The sequence below is a fragment of the Phocoena phocoena genome, chromosome 1, assembly GCF_963924675.1.
Source record: "Phocoena phocoena chromosome 1, mPhoPho1.1, whole genome shotgun sequence".
In the NCBI taxonomy this organism is placed as follows: Eukaryota; Metazoa; Chordata; class Mammalia; order Artiodactyla; family Phocoenidae; genus Phocoena; species Phocoena phocoena.
The window spans coordinates 149,563,219-149,585,940 of NC_089219.1; the positions used below are offsets into that span (position 1 = coordinate 149,563,219).

The 22,722-nt window shown below is 50.5% G+C and overlaps 1 protein-coding gene across 1 annotated transcript in view; it reads left to right on the plus strand.

Moving 5' to 3' along the window:
* Nucleotides 1-22,722, plus strand: part of PLXNA2 (plexin A2) — a 190,789-nt gene that overhangs the window by 97,943 nt on the left and 70,124 nt on the right. Inside the window, exons 4-7 of the mRNA XM_065889436.1 lie at nt 13,972-14,072; nt 17,187-17,310; nt 19,036-19,189; nt 20,237-20,333. Of these exons, the coding sequence (XP_065745508.1) occupies nt 13,972-14,072; nt 17,187-17,310; nt 19,036-19,189; nt 20,237-20,333 (476 nt within the window). The remainder of the gene's footprint in view (nt 1-13,971; nt 14,073-17,186; nt 17,311-19,035; nt 19,190-20,236; nt 20,334-22,722) is intronic.

Below are 22,722 nucleotides of genomic sequence, written 5' to 3' on the forward strand. Positions count from 1 at the left end.
AAACTGGAGTTGGAACATACAGGGATATCCCATATGAAGAAATAAAAAGCAGAGCCCTATGAATAACCTAAAAAGAGAGAGACCTCAGAAGAGCTTAACCAGTATGTTTGCGTCTTGCCAGTTGGGCAGGAGGTCAGAGTCTAGATTCAGAGAGAGGGGTCACAGAGGTTGATGGAAGAAGGCTGTGTGGGGCAGTCATTTGCACGTGTAGGGGAGGGAAGGACATTCTGATAGCAGGAATGCATGCGCAAAGAAAGTTAAGGAGGCAGGACCACGCTGAGCAGGAGAGGAGGCCAGCCGGCTAGGGGTGGGATTCATGCTGACAGAAGAGTCCAGAGTGGGAAGCTCAGCCTGGGTGGAGAGTAGAGGTTAAAAGACTGAAACATTGGGCTGGGGTATTTGGATTATAAACTTCATCCAAGAAGCATTTTTTTTCGTGTTGTTTTTGAATTTTGTTTTTTGTAGGGGAAGGTATTCGTTTTTGATTGTTTTTTAGCTGAGGCCTTCATTACAAAACACTGCCTCTGGGAAGCCTTCGTTGATTTGCCCTTCTTCTTTGCTCTTGTAGTTTTACCACGTCTCGGTCATAGTGCTGCTTTGTTATGATCTGGGGGTCCATCTGTCTTCCTGACAATACTATGAGTACTTCAGGATCAGGGCCATGTCTGTTCATCTTGGAACTTCCTGCCTACATAGAATACATAGCCAGTCCCTAATGTATTAATAATAACTGACAGCTCAGGCACTGGGCTAAGTGTTTTCTAACCCATGCCACCCATCGTGCCTAAGAGGTAACCCATGCCACCCAGCCTGCCTAGGTTTGAATCCCAGCTCTACAGCTTACTGGCTATGTGACTATCAACAAATTCACTAAGACTCTCTGTGCCTCCGTTTCTTCCTCATCTGCAGATAGCAAGTCTTATAGAGGTATGTGCTATAATTATCACCATTTTGCAAATCAACCAATGGGGCTCAGAGCTGAGTAACGTGCCAAAGGTCACGCAGCTAATAAAGGGGCTGGGATTTGGACCTAGACAGCTTGATTCTAGGGCCCATGCCCTCAACGACTACACCTTTTTGAAGAAAAGAAAAAATGAGGGTGTGCAGAACACATGTAGTGTGGTGAGAGAAGAAGAAGGAGACCAATGGGCCATCAGCCACCAGCCCGCTGTGAGGATGGGGGCCTGCAGCTGGGGCCAGTGGAGGGAGGCAGCAGGCATGCCATGGCAGGGACAGACCTAGGACACATCATGAGAGAAGAAATGCAAAACTTCTCCTCTTCCTCCTTTCTCTTCTGTTTCCACCACCCTGGTCCTCTGTGACTTACCCCCGAATCACTTTTCTGACCAGCCATCTCGTCCTGATACATGCCCATTCCTGGGCTTCTTCTTGGACCTTCTCATGTTCGTTCTCCGTCCATGCTTTTCTCTCCTCACAGAATGCCCTTCCTCCATTCCTGCCTCTCAAAATATCGCCAAGTTTTCAAGGCCTGCTACACATGATGACCTTCCTGGTCCCTTCAGCCCGAAGTGACCATTCCCCGTTGAAACTCTTATGTGACATCTTTCACTTTCTAGCTTCCCCACCAGAGGGGATGCTTCTGGAGGGCACTGGAGGGCCATGACTAACTCGGATTTGCTATACCACAGCACAGGACTTGATACCTGGTGTGTTGAATAAATGAGTAGACGAATGGAGGACGGATCCGTAGCCGGATGGGCTAATGTATGAGTAAATGAATGGATAGACAAATGAACAAATTATAAGTACCAAGTGTATTTCCACCACATGCAGGTCCACCCGGTTATAAAGCAAGTCTACATGAACGTAGATGCCTGAGGCCATGCCAATCAACCTGTACTGGCTAGTCCCCAGGGGGCAGAGCACTGTGGCTCTCTAGTCATCGCTGCCTCGGTGGAATGGTCTTTATTCGATTGGCCAGTCTCTACCAGTTCCCAGAGCAGCACCAAGGCCCGGGATTCAGCAAAGCATGGGACCCTCCCTGCCTCATACCACCTTGCCAAGGTTAAATGAACGAATGGCATGAATGAATAAGTGAGCTCTATACAGAAAGGGAATTTAAAAATTTTAATATAAGGGTAGGAGACTATTTTCCTTAGGCAGAGATTTAACTTACATTCATATCCTCCACCTCTCTCTCTGTCTCTTACACACACATGCACACTCGTCTACCCACCTATTAATATGTCCCAGGAAGCTGTGAGTGACAAGAAACTGCTCTGTCCTTCCCTGGGGAGCTAGTCACTTAGCATACTAAGAAAAACCAGAGAGAGTATTTTCAGATTTGATGTGTCAGGGAGGACAAGATGGCCTCATCTCAGATGGTTAGAAAGGCGAGTTGAGAAATGATGGAGAAGATGCACGCCATGGGTCCACTGGAGACCAATATTCATAGCACGAGGGTCCAATGGCTTCCTGTCTACTCAGAATTGTACGATAGCTTAGGCAGAGAGGGGGAGGCCCGTCTCAGATCCAGCGCCTGTGGGTAGAGCTTTCTTATGTGCACAGCTGTTGACAGGGGTAGACTGCAGAGGGGCCAGGGCACTTGAGCTTTTGACCAGATCCCATTCCAGCTTTCACCATCTGGTAGGATTTTGCTCTCGCTACATCAAGATGACCTGGGAACTTCAACCTGGGGTCCCTTCAATACCCCAGAATTCCACAGAAGGTATCAAGGATGGAAAATCAGCACACAAGGAGTCCCCAAGGCCTTACCAGCTCCCATCAATAACCCTGAGTGGCAACATCAGAGGCGGAAGTGCAGCTGGACACTGGGAGGCAGGAACTGGAGCCTGGTGTGGAGACGATACCAGGAACTCTGCTAAAGGGAACTCGTTAGGGCCTCCTTGAGGAGCAGTGGTGTCCTGAAGGCCCCACTTTCCCTCCTAGACGACTCCCTGAGTCCTCTTCTCAAACAACACTGAAGGTAGCCCCATCCCCTACCGAGGCAACAGCAAAGGTGTTCTTACCCCAGATCTCCGACCAGCCTCTTCTCGGGCCCTGGTGATTCCCTCCCCAAACATCACCTTTTAGAGCTTACATGCTTTAGAGCCGTACATGCTTCAAAGAGGATTTGGGATTAACAGGAGGGCCACACCCTCTTGTCTGGCTCTCCTGGTGACTGGAAGGCAGGGGAGCCAGAATTTGAAGGGGTGGGGCCCAGAAACCAGGACGTATTAGGCAGATGCCAGCTCTCAGATAAATCAAGCTCCATGTGGTAAGGCTACCCTTGGGCTCTCTGCATCCAGGGGCCCCACTGGAAAAGTCTGGAGGAATAGAAGTGTGAATGAACGAATGGGAATGGACAGGTGAAGGGGCATCCCTGCTTCGTTACTCCATCCCTTTGCCATCATCACTTTTCCCCTCTGGGGCGGACAAGTTGATGTTGGCCCTGTAGGGAGCTTTGTGGGCCCTGGCTAAACCCAGGCATCTGGTTTCCAGGTGAGAGATCTGATTTAGCTATTTCATAGACCCTGTATTTCCCAAATCCTCTCGTCCCCTATTTCCTACCCCACCTGCTTTCCCTAACTGAATAAATCCATGGTTGTCATGGAGACAACATAGTATCAGCCTCTCTGCTTCTTTGTAGAACCTTCTAAAAAACAGCACTAGAGAGGGCCCTTTCTGGCCCAGGAGTCCTGTCTGAGGAAGTATGGTATGGTATTTGGAATATCTGCTTTGCCCATTTGCTTTCTTCCCTCTTTGTACTTCCTCCTTGCCCAAGTTCCACCTTCTTCCTTAGGAGACTAAAGCTCAATTTGACTTTTTCCAGCCAAGGATCCTGAATTTCAGTGTTCTTCAGCCTCCAGTAGGGATTATGTCGTGAATAAAGACAACAGTTCGCGTGGCTGTGTAGACCTAATTCTCCCCATATGATAGATAGATCAGCAGTCTCAGCCCAAAGAGGCGAGGTAGCTTACTCAAGGTCAGCCTACACAGGAGTGCAGAGTCTGGGTGAGGGCCCTCTGCAGCTTCCCACGCACACACTGCCGCCTTCAGTGGGTCTGCACAGAGAGATTGAGCATGATAACTACCACTATTAAGCACCAACTGCATGCGAGGCTCTTTGTGTACAGATGTCACTTAAACCTCAAAACAACCTGGTGAAGTTAATACCATTATTGTCAGCATTTCACAGAGGAGGAAACTCAGGTGCAAGAAGGACAATAAGGACCATTTATTAATGTCATACAATCGATAATTATAGCAGCTGGATTTGAAACTGAGGACTGTCTCCTTCAAAGTTCAGCGTCTTTTTTTTTTTTTTTTTTTTGTGGTACGCGGGCCTCTCACTGCTGTGGCCTCTCCCGTTGCGGAGCACAGGCTCCGGACACGCAGGCTCAGCGGCCATAGCTCACGGGCCCAGCCGCTCCGCGGCATGTGGGATCTTCCCGGACCGGGGCACGAACCCGTGTCCCCTGCATCGGCAGGCGGACTCTCAACCACTACGCCACCAGGGAAGCCCAAAGTCCAGCTTCTTAAGGAGGACAAAGTAAACATGGCCTCTACCAAAAGGGTACAGGAGGAGCCATCATTACCCAAGTGCTCATCAGTAGGATGAATTCCACTCTTTGGGGCCAGAAATTTCTTTCCCCATCATCCTTTCCCCTTTGACTCCTGCGTGACCTTCTGCTGGGCTTTATGAATGAGAAGGAAAAAATATCATTGAAAAGTTCAACCAATTTTGGCTCCCACTCGGAGTGATAGATAGCTTTAATTACTCCAAATTACTCAGCCACTCCACTCTTCTCCCCCAAGTCATTAAAAATAGATTTTCTCTTTGAGCAGTCACTCTGCCCTAGGGTCTCCAGATAGTCAGAGGTTCTTAGGAGAAGGCCCCAGGGTCAGCTTTTGGTTAGAAGGTTGCGTGTTGCTTTGGTTGCAATCACAGGCTCCAGAACCTCCAGCTGGTTTTCTGGGGATGGGGCCGGGTGGGGCAGGGCGAGGGTGGGGTGGGGGGTGTTGGTGTCTCCTTCTTCTTAATGATATTGATCATGTGACTTTCACAGCCCCCAGGAGGGGCAGCGGGACTGGGTTGGTGTTTACTTTATGAAGATTTAAGGTGATCTCACACATGACTATTGATTTTTAAAGAACTGGACCTAACCCTGGCAACAAACAATACTGAGTCCTTCGCATTAATTACTGGGGAGTTGATTCATAGGGAGAACTGAAGATGAAAATAGGAGCTCAGAGGTGCCCTGGTCCCTGATGAACAGGCGGGACAGGTGAGACGGGAATTGCTATCTCCATTTGAAAAATAAAGAAGGGAGGCTTGAAGAGGTTAGGCAGCTTGCCCAGGGCCTCGCAGCGAACAGCTAGCAAGACCAGGACAGGAGGCCCCTGCCACCTCCACTGCCCCCGCTCTGTGCCGACTGAGGGCCCTGACATTCCGAGCAGGCTCAGGATGGAGACTGTGGAGACCATTCAGAGTCACGTGCATTACTGTTATGGTCCTGGCAGGTTTTAAAAAAATCCAGCAGGGCATCCTCACCCCCACCAACCCATCTTCTCCCTCACTCTCTCACATCACCCCTTGTGTTGTCTGGCTCCAGATGCACCAGCTGAATCGCTGTCAGCAACCAGAGAAAAGTGAGAAAGAGGCAGGCAGTGGTCAGGAAGGAAGCGTAATTACAGCGCGGGGCCCTGACGTCCAGGAGAAAGCCAGGGGACCCTGACAGCCCACCCTTGGGGGCAGCCCCAGGAGAGGGGCCTTTCCTTACCACTGCCTGTGCCTCTACCGCTCCACCTCAACCTGGGAGTCGGATGAACCTGGACTCCAGTTCTGCTTCCACCACCTACAAGGCATGCAACTTGGGCAGTTTGTTTAACCCAAGACTCAGTTTTCTAATAAGTGAGGTGGGCCTAATCCCTCGCCTGCAAGGCTGATGTAAGGATTAGGTGATGTGACACAGGGAAAGTGCCTGGCGTGCAGTAGGTGCAGGATAAACGGTTCCTGCTGCTTCATTCCCTTGGACAAGCTCAGTCAACTTCCCAGCTCAGAGGAAGGTGGTGCCAGGCAGGAGGCCTCAGTCCCCCTCACTTCTCCCCCTATCCCTGGGGAGCAGATCCAAGGAGGCGATCTCACTTCTGCCCCCAAGCACACCCAGTGGGGGAGAATTAGATTAAGATGCTGTTTCAGGCATCCAGTTGACAGTCAGCTCTTTGCCTGTAAAGGATAGGAGACAGGATGCAGGTATTATTCTGTGGAGTCTTGCTGACTCAAAGGGAACATAGTGTGAGGCATGTCTAGAGCCAGGGGAGCCTGGCCTGTTCCCGAAGGGTCCACTTTGGCTTGGGTGCCTGAGAGAAGCTGACCAGGGCTGGGGCCTTGGCCTGGCCTCCCTGACCATCTGCCCACGTTCCTCTCCCTGGGAGGACTGTGAACCCTGGCCCCAGCGGGTGTACAGGGAAGGCAGAACCCTAAGCTCTCAGACCTCCCAGTGCTGGTTGTACCTGTTCGCCACAGGGCTGACAAGACTTGGGGTAAGTGGTGAAGAGAGACCCCTCCCAGGGCTTCCTTGGTGGCGCAGTGGTTGAGAGTCCGCCTGCCGATGCAGGGGACGCGGGTTCGTGCCCCGGTCCGGGAAGATCCCACATGCCGCGGAGCGGCTGGGCCCGTGAGCCGTGGCCGCTGAGCCTGCGCGTCCGGAGCCTGTGCTCCGCAACGGGAGAGGCCACAACAGTGAGAGGCCCGCGTATCGCAAAAAAAAAAAAAAAAAAAAGAGAGAGAGAGACTCCTCCCACCACCCATGGGAACAGGTAACAACTGCTGGGCGCAGGCCAGCTCCTAGGAGCAGTGGAGTCAGAGAAACCAAAGCCTCACCTGCCCTCTGGTTGCTTCCCGCCTCCTGAATCCTGCTCTGGCCCCAGCTCTATCTCCTGGAACTAACCCCTGAACCCCCATCCCTCCTTTCCTCAGAAAGATCCTTTATGACATGTCACCACCACGGGCCACGGAGGACGCGCTGCAGCTGGCCACCTCCACTCACTGTGAGACAGAGCCCAGGGTTAAGCCAGCCCTTTGGGTGCCTCTATTTCCTGGTGGAACAAATGGGTCCCTAACCTCCCTTCCTCCCCAGGGAGCTGTGCAGATCAAATGAGATAAGGGGTGTGAAAGCACTCAGAAAGTGCTAAAACCCTCTCTGGGCATCGGCATCTGTTGTGATTGTGCCACGGAGCTCATCGCGCACACCAGCCCTGGTGGGGCTTCCCGTCAGTCTGCCCTCAGCTGTGAATGCAAATGAGCATCAGATTGCTTCTTGAAAACAGATCTGGTTTGGGAAAAAGAGGAGAAACTGGGTGTAAGACCCTACAAACTCCAAGGGGAGAGAGGCTGGGCTGGCAGGGAGGGACCACCAAGAGAAGATACAAAAGAAAGGAGAGAGGTGTGGGGAGCCAGTTGCGTTTCAGCTGCCATGCACTACGCTCCGGGCCCTGGGGACCAGGAGGCTGTAGCTCAGGCCAACTGCATGCTTCCACCCAGGCTGCGTCACTTCCCACCCCCTGCCACCTGGCTCTCAGCCACTGAGAAGGCCACTGTTTCTTTCCTTGTGTCAGGAGGCAGGGGACACATGTAGGGACAGGTGTACCATCTGGCAGGGGGGAGCAGATTCCAGAGAAGCAGGGGATTAAATGCTTTGTCCCCAAGGGGCCCTACCAGCCTGGAGAACAGCTTTCCGTTATTCCTTCCCTCTCTCCCTCTCTCTCGTGCATGACTGCAAAGGAATCCTTCAGCCTCTAGAACAGAGTGCCCATGCCAAAGCTCCCTGAGGAGAACCTCCAAGCTCTGGCCTTTGAGCCACGACTGTCCCTTGATTATACCTCTATTGCGGCCTCTGTTCTCCTGTATTAAGATGATCCTGTTTCCTTTGTCCTCAGCCAAACCATGGGCCCCAGGGGGACAGAGAATGTCACCGGATGCCTAATGGAGAGCTTAACACAACATAAATGCTCTGTAAATACTGAAGGACCGCATGGCACCCAGGCACAGCCCATGGTCAGAATCCTCTGTGTTGTTCTGCTTTCAACTCAGCTGCTTCTCCGATAGTTGCCCCCAGATTCTCAGAACCAAGGTGGCTCCTTCTAAGAGTCCGCACAGGGTGGCAGAGATACAACCTTGATTCTCTTTCCCCAGGTTTACGCACCAAAGGGCTCCCCCCTCGGTCCACCACCGGGGAACTCTTCTCTGAAGAGTGATGGGTTTGCACCTGATGGTAGTGACTCTCCAGGCTGATAGTAACTACCAGGGCCACAGAGGCCTTCTGGGCCTCACCCTGGGTAGTCCAAGCCCTATGGGTGTGCCCTGTCCCTCAACATCTTCAGGAAGGAGGATGGTTCCAGCAGTTCCCTTGGTGATTCGTCCCCACAGCCAATGATAATCTGATATCACATCCCTTGCTGTGCGGGGCGCTGCACCCTGTGGGCTGACCAGTGTGCTTAAATGGGAGGGAGTTGGGTGGGGGAGAGAACCACTCCGAACTTTGCACCCCTGCTGAGCCCTTTCCCACGTACGTCAACCCCACAGACTGAGGCCAAGGGAGGCACTGGAGATGAGGGGCCTTGGGGTCAGAGGAGACAAGAACACAGTACGAGTCACCTTTCATGAAGAGTGTTTCTTCAGTAAATGACTTAATCGGACAGTTATATTCATTAGAGGTGTAATTACAAGACATAAGATCAAGAGGAGAAGAATGCCAAGCGTGCGGGGGGAATCCAGTGTGGAGCGGTCCCCTGGTCCTGGGGAGAAGGCGGTGGAGGCAGGTGGGAGAGGGGCATCCGCCATCGGAGGCGCCTCACCACCACGTTCCTCTGCCGACGCAGCCACCCTCAGATCCCAGCACTCGGACCAGAGGGGGTGGGGAGCCTCAGGCATAATTAAAGCGCAATCATAATAAACAAACACTAATTAAAGTGTCACTTGAGTGTCCCATTAAACTCTGAGTCAGCCCTGACAAAGCCACCTGACACGGTAGACACTCTCCAGGAGAAGCTCCCTTGCCTTCTCCAGCTTCCCGGGACAATGCCCATCCCCTCCCCATCCTCCCCCACCCACCAGGTCCTAGAGCAAGTGCCCGCCTTCGCCTGGTGCAGAGTGAAGTGACCCCAGAAGTTTGAACTTGGTCTTTCAGGGCCTCCACAGACTCAGAGATATTAGAACCAATTTCTCCCTGGCTATAAAGCAGTCCCCAGGCTAACCTCCATCTCTCCTCCTCCTGAGTCAGTCTAATTCCTTCCACTAGTTCCTTTGGTAGTCCCTAGGCAGAGTTTGATTCTATTTCTTTATGGCCCCAGGGCCTGACACTTAAAAAGATTTCCCAAGACATGAAGTCACATTTACCAGTGGTTCTCATAAGAATCACCTGGAGAGGGGCTTCCCTGGTGGTGCAGTGGTTGAGAATCTGCCTGCTAATTCAGGAGACATGGGTTCGAGCCCTGGTCTGGGAGGATCCCACATGCCACGGAGCAACTGGGCCCATGAGCCACAACTACTGAGCCTGTGCACGTCTGGAGCCTATGCTCCGCAGCAAGAGAGGCCGCGATAGTGAGGCCCGCGCACCGCCATGAAGAGAGGCCCCCGCTTGCCACAACTAGAAAAAGCCCTCGCACAGAAACAAAGACCCAATACAGCAAAAATAAACTAATAAATTAACTAATAAACTCCTACCCCAACATCTTCTTTAAAAAAAAAAAAATCACCTGGAGAGCTTGTTGGAACCATTTCTCAGGCCCCGCACCATCCCAGAGGTTCTAACCCAGTGGACTCTGGATTTTTATGCCCCTTAAGCTCACAGGTAATGCCAAGGATGTTGGTTTGAAAACTCGGCCCACCTCTTCATGGAGGACATTCTTTTGGCCAAGGAGTGACAGGCTGGAGAGCTTACAGACATCATGTATTCCAGCTCTGTGGCCTTCTCCGTCCTTCCCAAGATAACCCAAAACTACCTTTCCAGATTTATACCCATCACTCTTCACCCTCATGCAACGTTTTCTGAAGAAACTGCTTTCCTGTGTTTGCTCATGTGGTTCTTTCCACCTGGGACGCTTTTCATCTGTATAAATGTTATTCACCCTTGAAGACCCAGACCCGGGCCACATCCCTTACAAAGCCTTCTTGGGACTCCTATCTAGAGCAGTGCTCTCCCATGATGACAAAGTGCCGTCCACACAGCTACGCGTGTAATTTTAACTTTTCCAGCAGCCATATTTTAAAGAGTAAGAAGAGACAGTGGAAATTAATAGTAGATCTTATTTAACTCAATATTTACTAAATTTTTATCTTTTCAACATGTGTCAATAAAAAATTATTACTGTGCTATTTTACATTCTTGTTTTCCGTGCTCAACCATCAACATCCGGTGTCCTTAGAGCACATCTCTAAGGACTAGAATTCGAACTAACCCCATTCCGGATGCTGGTGACCACACGGGCCCATACATTGGACGGCGTAGACATAGAAGTAGTATCTTCTTTGCTCTGAATTGCCTCAGCCCTCTTTCAATATGTCTCTTAGAACACACATCACTTTTCTTGTTTTTATTGCTAGTCTGTTTGCAACTTGAAGGTGATGGCTGTGTTTTAATATTGCTGTTGATTTTATTCCCCTAAAGTGCCCAGCACTGGTCTTCCTGTAGGACATGATCTATGGATACGGGTTGTTGAATGAATACAGAAACACATGATTATAGGAAAGACAGAGCACCCATGGAAACACCTGACTTTGAGGACCTCCCTCCAGTCCCTGTGACATTTCTTTCCTCTGGTTTGCATATGGCTATGAGGTCTTTGAGAAGAGAATAATTCAAATTTTAGGAACCACCCCCCTTATAAGTTTCCTGTTTCACTTTGCTCTTCAACTCAGTGTATTTAAAAAAAAATTCCCACCAGGAGGGCCCAGGAAACAGGAAAAATAGTTGTGCTGTTGGTTTCACGTTTGGAGAAGAACAGGCTTCTCACTATCTCTGCGGCACTTGGCGTGAAAGTGGGCTTTGTTGCTGGAGACACTGCTCCCATTCAGGGCCCCCTTCCCCAGCTGCTGAGAGCTGGGCTGTGTTTTGACAGACGGGCCGAATGCAATGCAGACAGTTGTTTTAATTTCCAGCCAGATGCAGACATCACTCACACGGAGCCCGAAACCCAGGAAAGGGAGGCCGGGCACTGGGCTGCGGCTCTCAGCCCTCCGAGGGCGGGTTGGAGGGGGCTGGCGGAAGCCCCCCAGGTGGCTAGGGTCACAGATATCCTGACAGACCCGGGAGAGGCATGCTGGGAGAGCGTCTGGCAGGCACCTGCCGGAAAGGTGCTTCTGGTAGGAATCACAGGACGTGAGTCAGGGGTCAATGGTTGCTCCTTAAAGTGGGGTGCTATCAGTGGCTAGTGGCGTGGCTGGATCTTTGAACTGTCCAAGTCATTCAGGACAGAAATGAACAGTCTCAGGAAGGAGTTAGGCAAACTGTGGGCAATAGAATCCTATATGTCAGAGTTAGAAGGACTAGGGCAGCCTTCCTCTGGGGGCAGAAATGCCTTCCACAGCCTCCCGGACACATGTCACCTTGACTCTGCTTACACGTCCCACGGAAGGGAGTCCCTGCTGGAAGCCAGGTCTGTTGCACTGGTGGACAACGTTGACTTTCTTCTGTCGAGCTTTCCTGGAACTTTTCACCCATGAGTCTTATTGCAGCCACACTGCCCCCCTTCAAACAGTGGCAGATAGCTTCCACGACCACCTTGACATTCAACTTCTTTGACCTAAATAAACATACAGGTCTATCAGCTGTACCTCAGATGCCGCACCTGGGTCCCACCCCATCGTGACCACCGTCTGGAAAGTTTCTCTGGTTGAGCAACCCTCCTCTTAGAGCAGGTTGCAAAGACCTGGGCTGGGAACTCAGGTCATCTCCATCCTGACACCATGTCCATTAATGCAGCCCATGATCGAATTAGCCCCTTTAGCTATGACATCACCCTGTCAGGTCATATTGGACATAGAGTCAATTCAACCCTCGGACCTATTCCACATGAACTATTTCAAATCAGCTACTCCCCCAACTTCCATTTAGAATATCAATTTTTTCACTGAATTGAAAGATTTTATATTTATGCTTTCTGCATTTTGTATTTTTATTATTAAAGGGAAGTTAGGGATGCTTAAAGTTGATCACGTCACTCAGAGAAAAGCTTTGTAATTCAGAATGTTAAGTGTTTATGATGTGGGGAGAATGAGCGGGTGTGGGGGGCACCCAACAGAGAGAAGGAAGGTTCCTGGGGCTGGTACCCAAGACCTTTCGTTGTCTGGCCCCCGGTTCCATGCCACCAGCCTCATCTCTCAGCCTGCCCATCCAGTATACACTCCACACTTGAGTTAGGCTGAACTTAGCCATGATTACATTTTTTTTTTTGGCGGTACGCGGGCCTCTCACTGTTGTGGCCTCTCCCGTTGCGGAGCACAGGCTCCGGACGCGCAGGCTCAGCGGCCATGGCTCACGGGCCCAGCTGCTCCGCGGCATGTGGGATCTTCCCGGACCGGGGCACAAACGCGTGTCCCCTGCATCGGCAGGCGGGCTCTCAACCACTGCGCCACCAGGGAAGCCCCATGATTACTTTTGTTCGTGATAATCTCTCAGCTAGGAATGCCCTTCCAGGCATCTGCATTGGGCCCACTGTTACCCTGGTTCACCCTTACTCAGCTGGTCCCTTCCTCCAGACAGGTTGTGCCGGACCGCCCTCCTTTAAGCTGCCGAGGCCCCCAGGGCACATGCCTATTGCCTGCAGTGGATGCTGAGCACAGTGTAGAGCAGGTCTCGGTTTGTAATTATCAACTCCTACTGGGCTGCGTGCTCTTCCGGGGGGGCAGGATCTGTGTCCTGTTCGCTGCTGTTTCTCTATCACACAGCACCGGAGCCTCTCATAGTGACATCTGATAAACAGTTGCCGGGTGAGCAGTGTTAGACTCCATCCCGAGCCTCTCAGGAGCACGCTGTGAAGGCATCTCCATCAGATCCTTTGTCCCCCTGCTAGAGGCAGACCACTGTGCCGCTGGACCGCAGGCTGTGTTTCCACTTGGGTTCGCACATCCAGTAGGTGGGGGACCTCTCTGCCCTAACAAATGAGATTCCATTCCCAGCCCAGCAGCCTCCAGCCCCAGCCAGCAACAGATACCTAGGACATACCAAATGCAAGACTTCAATCTTCTGACCCTTTGCCTGGCCTTAATGTCACACCCGCTAAGCAGGTAAGGGTGAGTAATGACCAAACAGGCCCGGCCCGTGTCCCCGCAGGGCCCCACCTGGAAGCCAGGAGGAGGCCACATCCTCTGGGGGGCAGGGGCTTCATCTGTACATTCCCACTTTCCCCAGCAAGACAGGCAGCTCATCTCTGTTCCCATTTAGCCAGACTTTTCAAAGGATGGGAGATTTACTAGAGAAACTGAATGCAGCCATCAGAGAATGGGATAATTGGATCCAGGTGGTATGTTTGGTTGGATGTAAAAAGACCATGCCATTAGATGAATATTATTTGATAGGAAAAGTTTCTCCTTCTCTCCCTTTTTAAATGTCTCCTGTGCGGGCAGGATGTCTCAGCCCAAGCCCAGCTGAAAGCTCTTCAGAGATGAGTTGGTGGCACTCAATAGCCTTTCAACAGAGTTAACCATTTTCAGCCTTTGCCAGGAGCAGGCCCAGCTCTCTGGAGGACTTTAGTGCAGGCAAAGAGAAACTGGAGGATTTGCTTCCACCTCCAGCAAAGGCAAGAAGCCTGGGGCCTGTTAGCTGTACCTGACTCGTGCGGGGCAAACAGATGAGGACACTGAGGCCGCTGATTCACACACACACACACCCACTGTCACCCCTTAGGGGTGGTGACAGTGCAAGTGTGGTTAGGTGTAGTTGAGTCTGAACACACCTCTGCGAGGCGTCACTCCCCAATCTAACCTGCTCTCTTTTCCCTCTTGGCCAGATCACCAGGGTCCCTGTGGAATCCTGTGAACAGTACACGACTTGTGGGGAGTGCCTGAGCTCGGGGGACCCTCACTGTGGCTGGTGTGCCCTGCACAACATGTAAGTTTGGCACATTCTGGAAAAAAGCCTGGAATGCAGAAAACCAGGTACTTTCCTGGGAGTGTTGATGAGGGATGTGACATCAGTTCGTAGGGAGAGAGGAATTTCCCTCTTCTGAGCAGTAATTCTCATCGTGGTTGGAGTGCTGAGAACAGGAAGAGGAAGAGAGGCCATGGGTGGGCCTTCTTTCTAAGTGCAGTGCCTCTGCCTCTCTGTTTTTCATTTCACCTCCAAAATCTGATCCCCCACCCCCTCCCCCCCGGCCAGCTCTGAAGTCTGTACCTTTTCTACAGGGAAGGGTAGTGGTGTTGGAAGAGCTCACAAGGGAAGTTGTAGAATCTCTAGATTTCCCAAGAACTTCCTCAGTGTAGCCTGAACGAGGTGTCTCCTTCCTGGAGTTTGCACTAGAGTTGGGAAGCTTGGACTCCAGTTAGCTGCTGTGTGACCCAGGATGGTCCACTGACAACTGTGGGCCTCCATTTCCCCATCGCTAAATAGGGGTAATGCCTACCTCGCAGGTGAGCTGTGAGGATTAAATGAAATAATAAATGCTTTGGCAATAAGGAAGCTCAGGATAAGCTACACAAGTCAAAATAATTGTTATGGACACAGAAGCCTTGGGAGGACCCTTCTGGCCTCATTAATTCCGGATTCCAAGAAGTCTGCATCTCACTCCAACTGGCCTCACATCCCTATTCAGATACATCCCCTGCCATTGAATACCAGCTCAATAGAAATGCAAAATTGCACTTAAACTTCCTGATTCGAAGTGCCCCAGAGGGAGAGAAGAGGGTGAAAACTCCAAAGGCAGGAGCTGGCCAGGAATTCTGTTCCCCAGTGGAGTTGGAAACTCCTTGGCTCCGTGCCAGCCGGCAAAGCATCCCCATAAAATGTGCAGAGTTTAGGGTGGAGGCGGAGGCGGAGGGCCAGAGTTCAGGGTCCTGCACAATAGCTCTTGGCTTCCAGCCTCTGCAGCAGGTGTTGGGAGGGCTATGGAGGGAGGGAGGGAAGCGGGCACCTCACAGATGCAAAATCCGGACTGGATTGGAGCCCACAGATACTGAGTTCCCTGCTTAGATTTGGAGATAAGGGCCTCCTCCAAAAGTCTTGCCAGAAATGCTCTCACCAGAACCCGGACAGTGAGTCTCCATTTAGGTCAGACCGGTGGTAAAGAAACTGCCGCTGCTCCCACTATGCCCCCAGAATGGCAAAGGTGGCTGCAGTTGGGTTCCCTTCAGTGAGGCTGGCCTGACAGCCAGAAGGCTCTCTCACCTCAAGGGGATTTCTTTCTCCACAGAATCTGACAGCCGCTCCCAGCTTCAGGCCTTGTCTTGGGCTACCTGCCCTCTCACTGTGCAGTGGTGGGTAGATCCGGCCATACTACCCACTCCCTGCTCTCCCTGCCAATCTAGCCTCAGTGTCCAAGTCTCCCGGAGGCCCCAGACCACCCCGTCATCCTCCTGGGCCTGGTCAGCTGGGGCTCCTAGAATGACTGGACCACATGAAGATAGTCTCAGATTTCCTCTGCCGTCTGAGCTCCTTCCCTGTCATCACCTGCCAGGGCACACCTCTCCTTCCAGCAGCTCTGTTTGCCAAGAGCACATGGGGAGCAAGTTTCCTCCTGGTTATACCCAGAGGTTTCTCTTCTTCTGGTCCCTCTCATCTTCACCAGCCCCTCCGGCAGTGTCCTCCCACCTGTCGCCATCCGCCTGCCTGGGTAACAGGAATGAGTGGATGGACGACCCCAGCTGCCAGGCCCACACACTGGATTTTAATGGAGGCGGAGGCCTGAGAGAAATTGCTCAGGAGCCTCTGGGTCCGGGGGGGATTTGAAACCTTCCTGTGTCTTCTGTATGCCTTGCTCCTGCAAGTGCGTTATTGTCTCAGAGGCTATTTATCTCTGTTAGGGCTGTTGCCATAAATAGTATGATAAAAAAAGAGCCATTTCAGTGAGTCAATGAGATAAAGGCTCCAGTCAAGAGCTCACTTTAGAGCTATCTTAAGGATTCACTTAAACCTCAATAATTCTTTTCTTTGACAGCATTCATATTTAGATCCATTATGTGCCTGGAAAGGAAGAGGGGGGAGGGACTTTGGGGGGAGCTCGGGTGGGAATCTCAGCCTGGTTGTGGAATCTCGGAGTGTCCCCAGTGGCTCTTTGGTTGGAGAAGCACCAGCCCTGGAGCGTGTCCCCATGTGACTTAAGTGGCCACCAGACGCCCCTGTGTGCAGGCGTCACAGTGCCCACCTGCTGCTGTAGGCGGAGAAGCCAAGAACCAGAGATGAAGATGTGAGGAGAAGCGGCCACACATGCCTTCTGCCAGGGGCAACCCTGCCTGCGACTCCCTGTCTGTCTCTCTCTTTCCCACCACAAACATTTATTGAAAATATACCATGGACCGGTAGAATAGCTCAATGCATAAAACATGGTCCCTGCCTTCAAAGAGCTATGAATCCAGCCACAAGATCACATGCATGCTGTCCCACACAGCTAAGACCCTGTCCAGGTTTTTAAATATCCCTGGAGGAGAATAATAATATTCAGAATCATCATCATTAACATTGTTCTTAGAAGGGCTAAGAACAGGCCATTTTCTAAACACTAGCTCATTTAATGCTTCCAGCAAGCCTATGAGGTAGTGTATTATCATTGGCCTCGGCATTCTGCAGTTGAGGGAACTGAGGCGTGGAGAGATTAAGGAACTTGTCCAAGGGGCCACAGCTAGTAGGCTGTAGATCTGGGGTTAGAGCCCAGGCATCATGGCTCCAGGGTTCACATTTTTAGCCTCTTTCTTGCTACTTCTCACGTCCCCAACCTTCCCTCCCTCACTCACTGAGTTTCCCGTAAAGGTGCCGTCCCTCTAGAGCTATTCTTTATGTCTAAACCGCATCTCTTGTGTTGGCGGTCGATCCCACTTCTCTTAGTCTGACTTTAACTGCAATAGAGACCATCTGGGAGTCACCAGGCCCTCTGGGATAAGTGAATGTTGTCCTGAGAAGACGGACACAGGCCTCAGAGCAGCAAAGCCTTCTCACTTACCTTCAGGGGACCCTGGAGCCTCCAACAGATGGGTCTCAGAGGCCTGACCGCTTGTGGATCTGTGTTTGTGGCAGGTGCTCCCGCAGGGACAAGTGTCAGCGGGCCTGGGAACCTAATCGATTTGCTGCCAGCATCAGCCAGTGCATGAGCCTCGAGGTGCATCCCAGCAGCATCTCAGTGTCTGAGCACAGCCGGCTGGTGAGTAAACTCATCCGGAAGGGTGGAGGCGTGGGGTGTGGGACCCGCACAAGTGTGGGTGTGTTCCTTTAACACTTGCACAATGTAAATGGCTCACACTTTAAATGCTCCAAGGAAACTTGGTCTTTGTAGGAAAACTATGGTAACTCTTATTGTAAAGGACCTAGTCATTCGCCATGCCCCTCGCAGATTCATTACCTATCGATCTGTTTTGTAAATCTAGATTTTGCATTTAGTAACAAACAGCTACAACATAATGCGATCCAATGCCATTCGTTGGTATATGGTGTATTTCAATCGTCCACTTGATACAATGTCTCACAGAAACCTGGAGTTGCCTTTGTGCTTGTATATGAGAGACACAGACAGACAGGCAGACACAGAGAGACTGAGACTTAATTCACGGTATGTGCTTAGAATATTAAAGAGAATACAATGGTCCTTAACCACCTGTCGAGTTGCAAGCCCAAATACTTTGTGTCCTCAGGCCCTGCAGGATTATTTCATTCTGGAGGTTATATGAGCATTCACAAATGTTAATTAGTTAATGAACCTTCCAAGACTTGCGTTCATTCATCCCCACCGGGAGGTTTTGGCTCCCATGGAGCTGAGGGAACAAACAGCAGAGTTTGTACCTAAGTCTCTCAGCCCCATGGAAACGAAACTGGGGCAGAGATTCAGCAGCAAACGAATGTATAGAAAGGCTAGGTGATAGCCATTGTGACTAAGAAATCCCTGCCAGGTGGGATGACAAAGGGAGACCTCCCTCCGTTAGGACTCGCCACTTGCAGGCCGCAGGGTGTTGTCACCTTGGACCCTCATGGGCACTCCCCACTGGGAGTCACATTTCTCACCTGTTGTTTCAAATACCACTTAGATACTATATTGTGGTCACTTAGTACAGCCCCATTTCCAAGTACACTGAATTCAGAGCAGCATTTTACCATTAAACGATTTCTCAATCAACAGATTCTTCTGATACTCTGATATTTTTACCATTCAAAGGAGAGTGTTCAAACTTGAAAGGCCTGCAAACCACTGACCTAGATCACTGGGACCCTAAGAAACAGCAGGCATCATCTGAGCCATTAGTGTTCACTTCCTGCCTTCCTCTGATCCCCTAAACTTCTTGTGAGGTGACTGCCCTACTCTAGGGGAGCTGTCAGGGGGCAGAGAGCCAGAGAGGAACAGAGAATAGAAACTCTAGGAAACCCACCACCTTGGCAAGCAGACCGTAAATGACAGCCAGGCTGAGGCGCCAGCTGTCTTTCGCCAGCCCGGTAAACTCCTTATAAACCTGCAGACTGGTGATACGTGTTCTCCCATGATCCAGGGCTAAGGCTTATTTGTGAAGGGCTCAGCTCATGACTTGCTTTCAAGTTTGCATGATTTCATGTCAAAATGAGCTGGGTCTGAGATGGGTTTTGGGACCTTTCCCCCTAGCATCCTTCCCTTCCCCTCCCCCCAGTGCTTTCTGCTGCTGGCCAAGACTGAAAAATTAATAGTATTAATAATAAAGACCATTGGCCCTGCACACCCCTCACAGTGCTACTGTAATTGTTCAGTGTCAAAGCTAGAAGATCACCTGGAAACAACATCCTCTTTATCGATGAGGTCAGTGGGGATGAGTGAGCAAGCGGGCAATGGCAGGGCCAGGCCTGGAGCCCAGGTCTCCCGAGCCCCAAGGGCTCTTCCTCCAGCATTATCCCTTTGCTCCTCCCACAGCTCAGCCTGGTTGTGAGTGATGCTCCCGATCTGTCTGCGGGCATCTCCTGTGCCTTTGGGAACCTGACAGAGGTAGAGGGACAGGTATCTGGGAGCCAGGTCATCTGCATCTCACCAGGACCCAAGGTTGTCCCTGTCATCCCTCTGGATCAAGGTAAGAAGTGTCTGCCATGAGAGTCATATGCTAGGGGCTGCCCTACCAGGGTGGCCAAGAGAAGAGGGCCCAGGGAACAGGGTGGCAAGTACCAGCACAGACTGACTGACAGTTGCCTGACTAGGTCTCCTTATGCCAGATACCAATAGGGCTTATAAACTTGTTTGAGTCTGAAAGCAAACTGTCATGCCCCAAAGCAAAATTCAGGAAGAGGGAAATCCCTTGCTCCCATTTGGGTTAAGCCTGCACAGTGCATAAAGATTTTTTCCAGACTTCCCTTCCGTTCGAGGAATGTCAGTGGTTTCAGCCAGTGGTTTTCAGCGGGTTCTCTCCATAGAACTGGGGGCTTTTAGGGCTTTTGACCTGATATTTCTTTTTTTTTTTTTTTGAATTTTTGAATTTTATTTATTTTTTATACAGCAGGTTCTTATTAGTCATCAATTTTACACACATCAGTGTATACATGTCAATCCCAATCTCCCAATTCAGCACACCACCACCACCACCACCCCCGCCACTTTCCCCTCGCTTGGTGTCCATACGTTTGTTCTCTACATCTGTGTCTCAATTTCTGCCCTGCAAACCGGTTCATCTGTACCGTTTTTCTAGGTTCCACATATATGCGTTAATATACGATATTTGTTTTCCTCTTTCTGACTTACTTCACTCTGTATGACAGTCTCTAGATCCATCCACATCTCTACAAATGACCCAATTTCGTTCTGATATTTCTTTTTTTTTTAATTTTTATTCTATATCGGTGACCTGATATTTCTGACAGTAACTGTACATATTTGACCAAACAGGGGACTCTGTGGGATCTGATCCATTACCTCCTCCCTAAGAGAGGGGCTGGGGGCGTCTGGGTCTCAGTGATGGGCTGGTCATCAGCAGGATGAAAGGGAGTCTGTTGGAAGAAGATTCAAGAACGTTCCATCTACCATCAGTGCCCCAGGGGAGCCCTGGAGTAGCTGAATGATTTACCCTCAGTCTCTCCACTGTGCCCCAGATTTGTAACCCTCTCCTTTTTTTTTTTCCTTTTTCCAGACTGGTTTGGGCTAGAGCTGCAGCTGAGATCCAAGGAGACAGGAAAGATATTCGTCGGCACCGAGTTCAAGTTCTACAACTGCAGCGCCCACCAACTGTAAGCACACCCCTCTCAGCACTAGTACTTGTTCAGTATCAAAGCCAGAGGATCCCGTAGACCAACGTCCTTCTATAGAGATGAGGTTGGGAGAAATTAGTGAGCAAGCAGGTAACGGCAAGGCCAGGCCAGAGGAGTCTTGCCCTGGGTCTGGATATGAGTGTGGGGTTTTTCTAAGTTCCCTTAGAACAAGAATCATATTGTATTCACCTCACAGTCTCCCAGTTGGACCCGGCACATTGTCTGGAAGAGAGTAAGCTCTCCATAACTGTTACTTTTCAGTTATATTCCATTTATTCAGTGATATTAAACCGAATGGCTTCACTCTCCACAGCCTCTGATCTCATTCGGTCTCCCTTGCAACACACCCTACCCTCAACTCTCAAACTAAGAGTTAAAAGAGGGTTTGAAGTAAAAACAAAGGTCATGGCTCAGGACCCAGAAGAAAAGTTCTCCATTTTATACCAATTGGTGGTGGATTTGAACATGGAGACTGACAACCAGTGGAGCTTGGACACATCATCCATGACCACATGAAGAAGGGACTCAGAGATGGGGAAATAGCCTCACCCAGCACTCAAATAAAGGACTCAGGCTGGGAGAGGGAGAGGAAGCTTTAAACTATACCATGGTCCAAACTGAGCCTTCAACTTTTCGAGGAGGAGGGGAAAACCAGGCCCAACCACCAGCCCTCAGAGGGGCTTAAGTGCAGCCAAGCTGACCTCACCAGCCATCTCCAGCAGCAGAATGCCTACCAATTGAGTGCCCTTGGCTGTGAGATCCAACAGCTGCGCAGGAAGCTGGGAGCATTTCATAAGTAAAAAGCAGGACCAGGAGTGGAGGAGAGAGAGACCCATACTTAGTTTCTGCGGGTTCCTCTCTCGAAGTGAAACTGAGGCTCCTTCCATACCATCTGGAAACTCATGCGCCATTTAGATTTAGATTTAGAAAGAGGGAAACACGTCTCTATAATAGGGCCACATAAGGGCCATGTGACCCTGGTCAATCAACAAGGAGAGAGATCAAGCAACGGCTCCATGCCAGAAGGAGCAGTACCTGAGAATATGCTATGGACCCATCCCTCCCACTGCCCAGGGCGGGAACAACCTGAGGACCCCAGCAGTATCAAGTCTGAGGGTCTAGGCTGTGCGCACGATGGGCCCAGCAGCCCATGTGGGGAGAGGGTCTGTTTGCAGCTAAGCCCTAAAGGAATTTAGCCATCAAAATAGGCAAATGAGCCTCCTTAGTCTCCTCTTTTCTGGTCTTGATTTTTCATGATTAGAATCATCTTCTAGAGTTCTAGGGTCTCCACAGTAGCTAAGGAAAGAGACGTACCTGAGCCCCATTTGGCCAAATCAATAGATGTGCTGAGAAAGACAGAACAAGTGGTAAAAATGGCCTGGGAGGAGGCAAGGCAGGGCAGTATGTGGCTGAAGCTGAAATGAATAAAATTGCCCCTTACCCACTGCATTCCAATCCCATTTTGTTGGGAAATGCAAGCATCTTGGAAAGTGAACTTCCCACAACACAGCAGTGAAGGAATACATTGTTTGTGAGAGCATCCACATCTCCATGGCAACTCAGTGTGATGTCACCACTTTCAACCATATTGCCATGGCAATGGAGATGCTGTCACAGGCAACAAGTGTTAGCAGAAAAACAAAGCAGGTATCCTTGACACTAAAGATTCCATTTTATTGCAAAACACTATCTTATCCTTCTTTACTCCTGGCATTCACAGTTAAAAATCACAGAGTCAAGTTCAATTCTTTCCTTTTACTATGGTACACTGAGGCTCACAGGGTATAAGTGCTGCAACGAAGGTCACAAAATTAGCCAATGGAAGAACCTGTTCTAAAACCCTGATCTCATCATCTTTGGTCCATTTTCATGATTTACTTGCTGAATCATAAGATGTTAGCAAGAAGCGATCCATCTGGGCTAGGTTCAGGAACAAAATAACTAGGGGCATATCTAGAAGGGGATAAAAATATTTGGCATGGAGAAGAAGTGTAGATGGGCTAACGCACCCAATCCACTGTGGAGTATTAGCCAGTGACCCCTGGATCAAGTCCCATCCGCCCAAATGTCATCAGAGCTCCCACCAGGTGGCGCCAGATTGCAGACCTGGCCGTATCCCTTCCAGGTTGGTCTAGTTGTGAGAGGCTAGACTAAAGGATCTGGCAAGAAGCAGGAAGAACAACCCTACCTGCAAAACCCGTTTGCCTGACAGTGGTCTGATCACACACAGAGAACCTAGATAATACACACAGCCTCCAGGGGAAACCAGAGAGAAAGAAGTGCTCACTCACCCTGGGGAGAAAGGCAGAAGCCACACACATAGCCTGTTGCTATCTATGCCTGGCTACCTGGAGAGTGGGACAAAGTT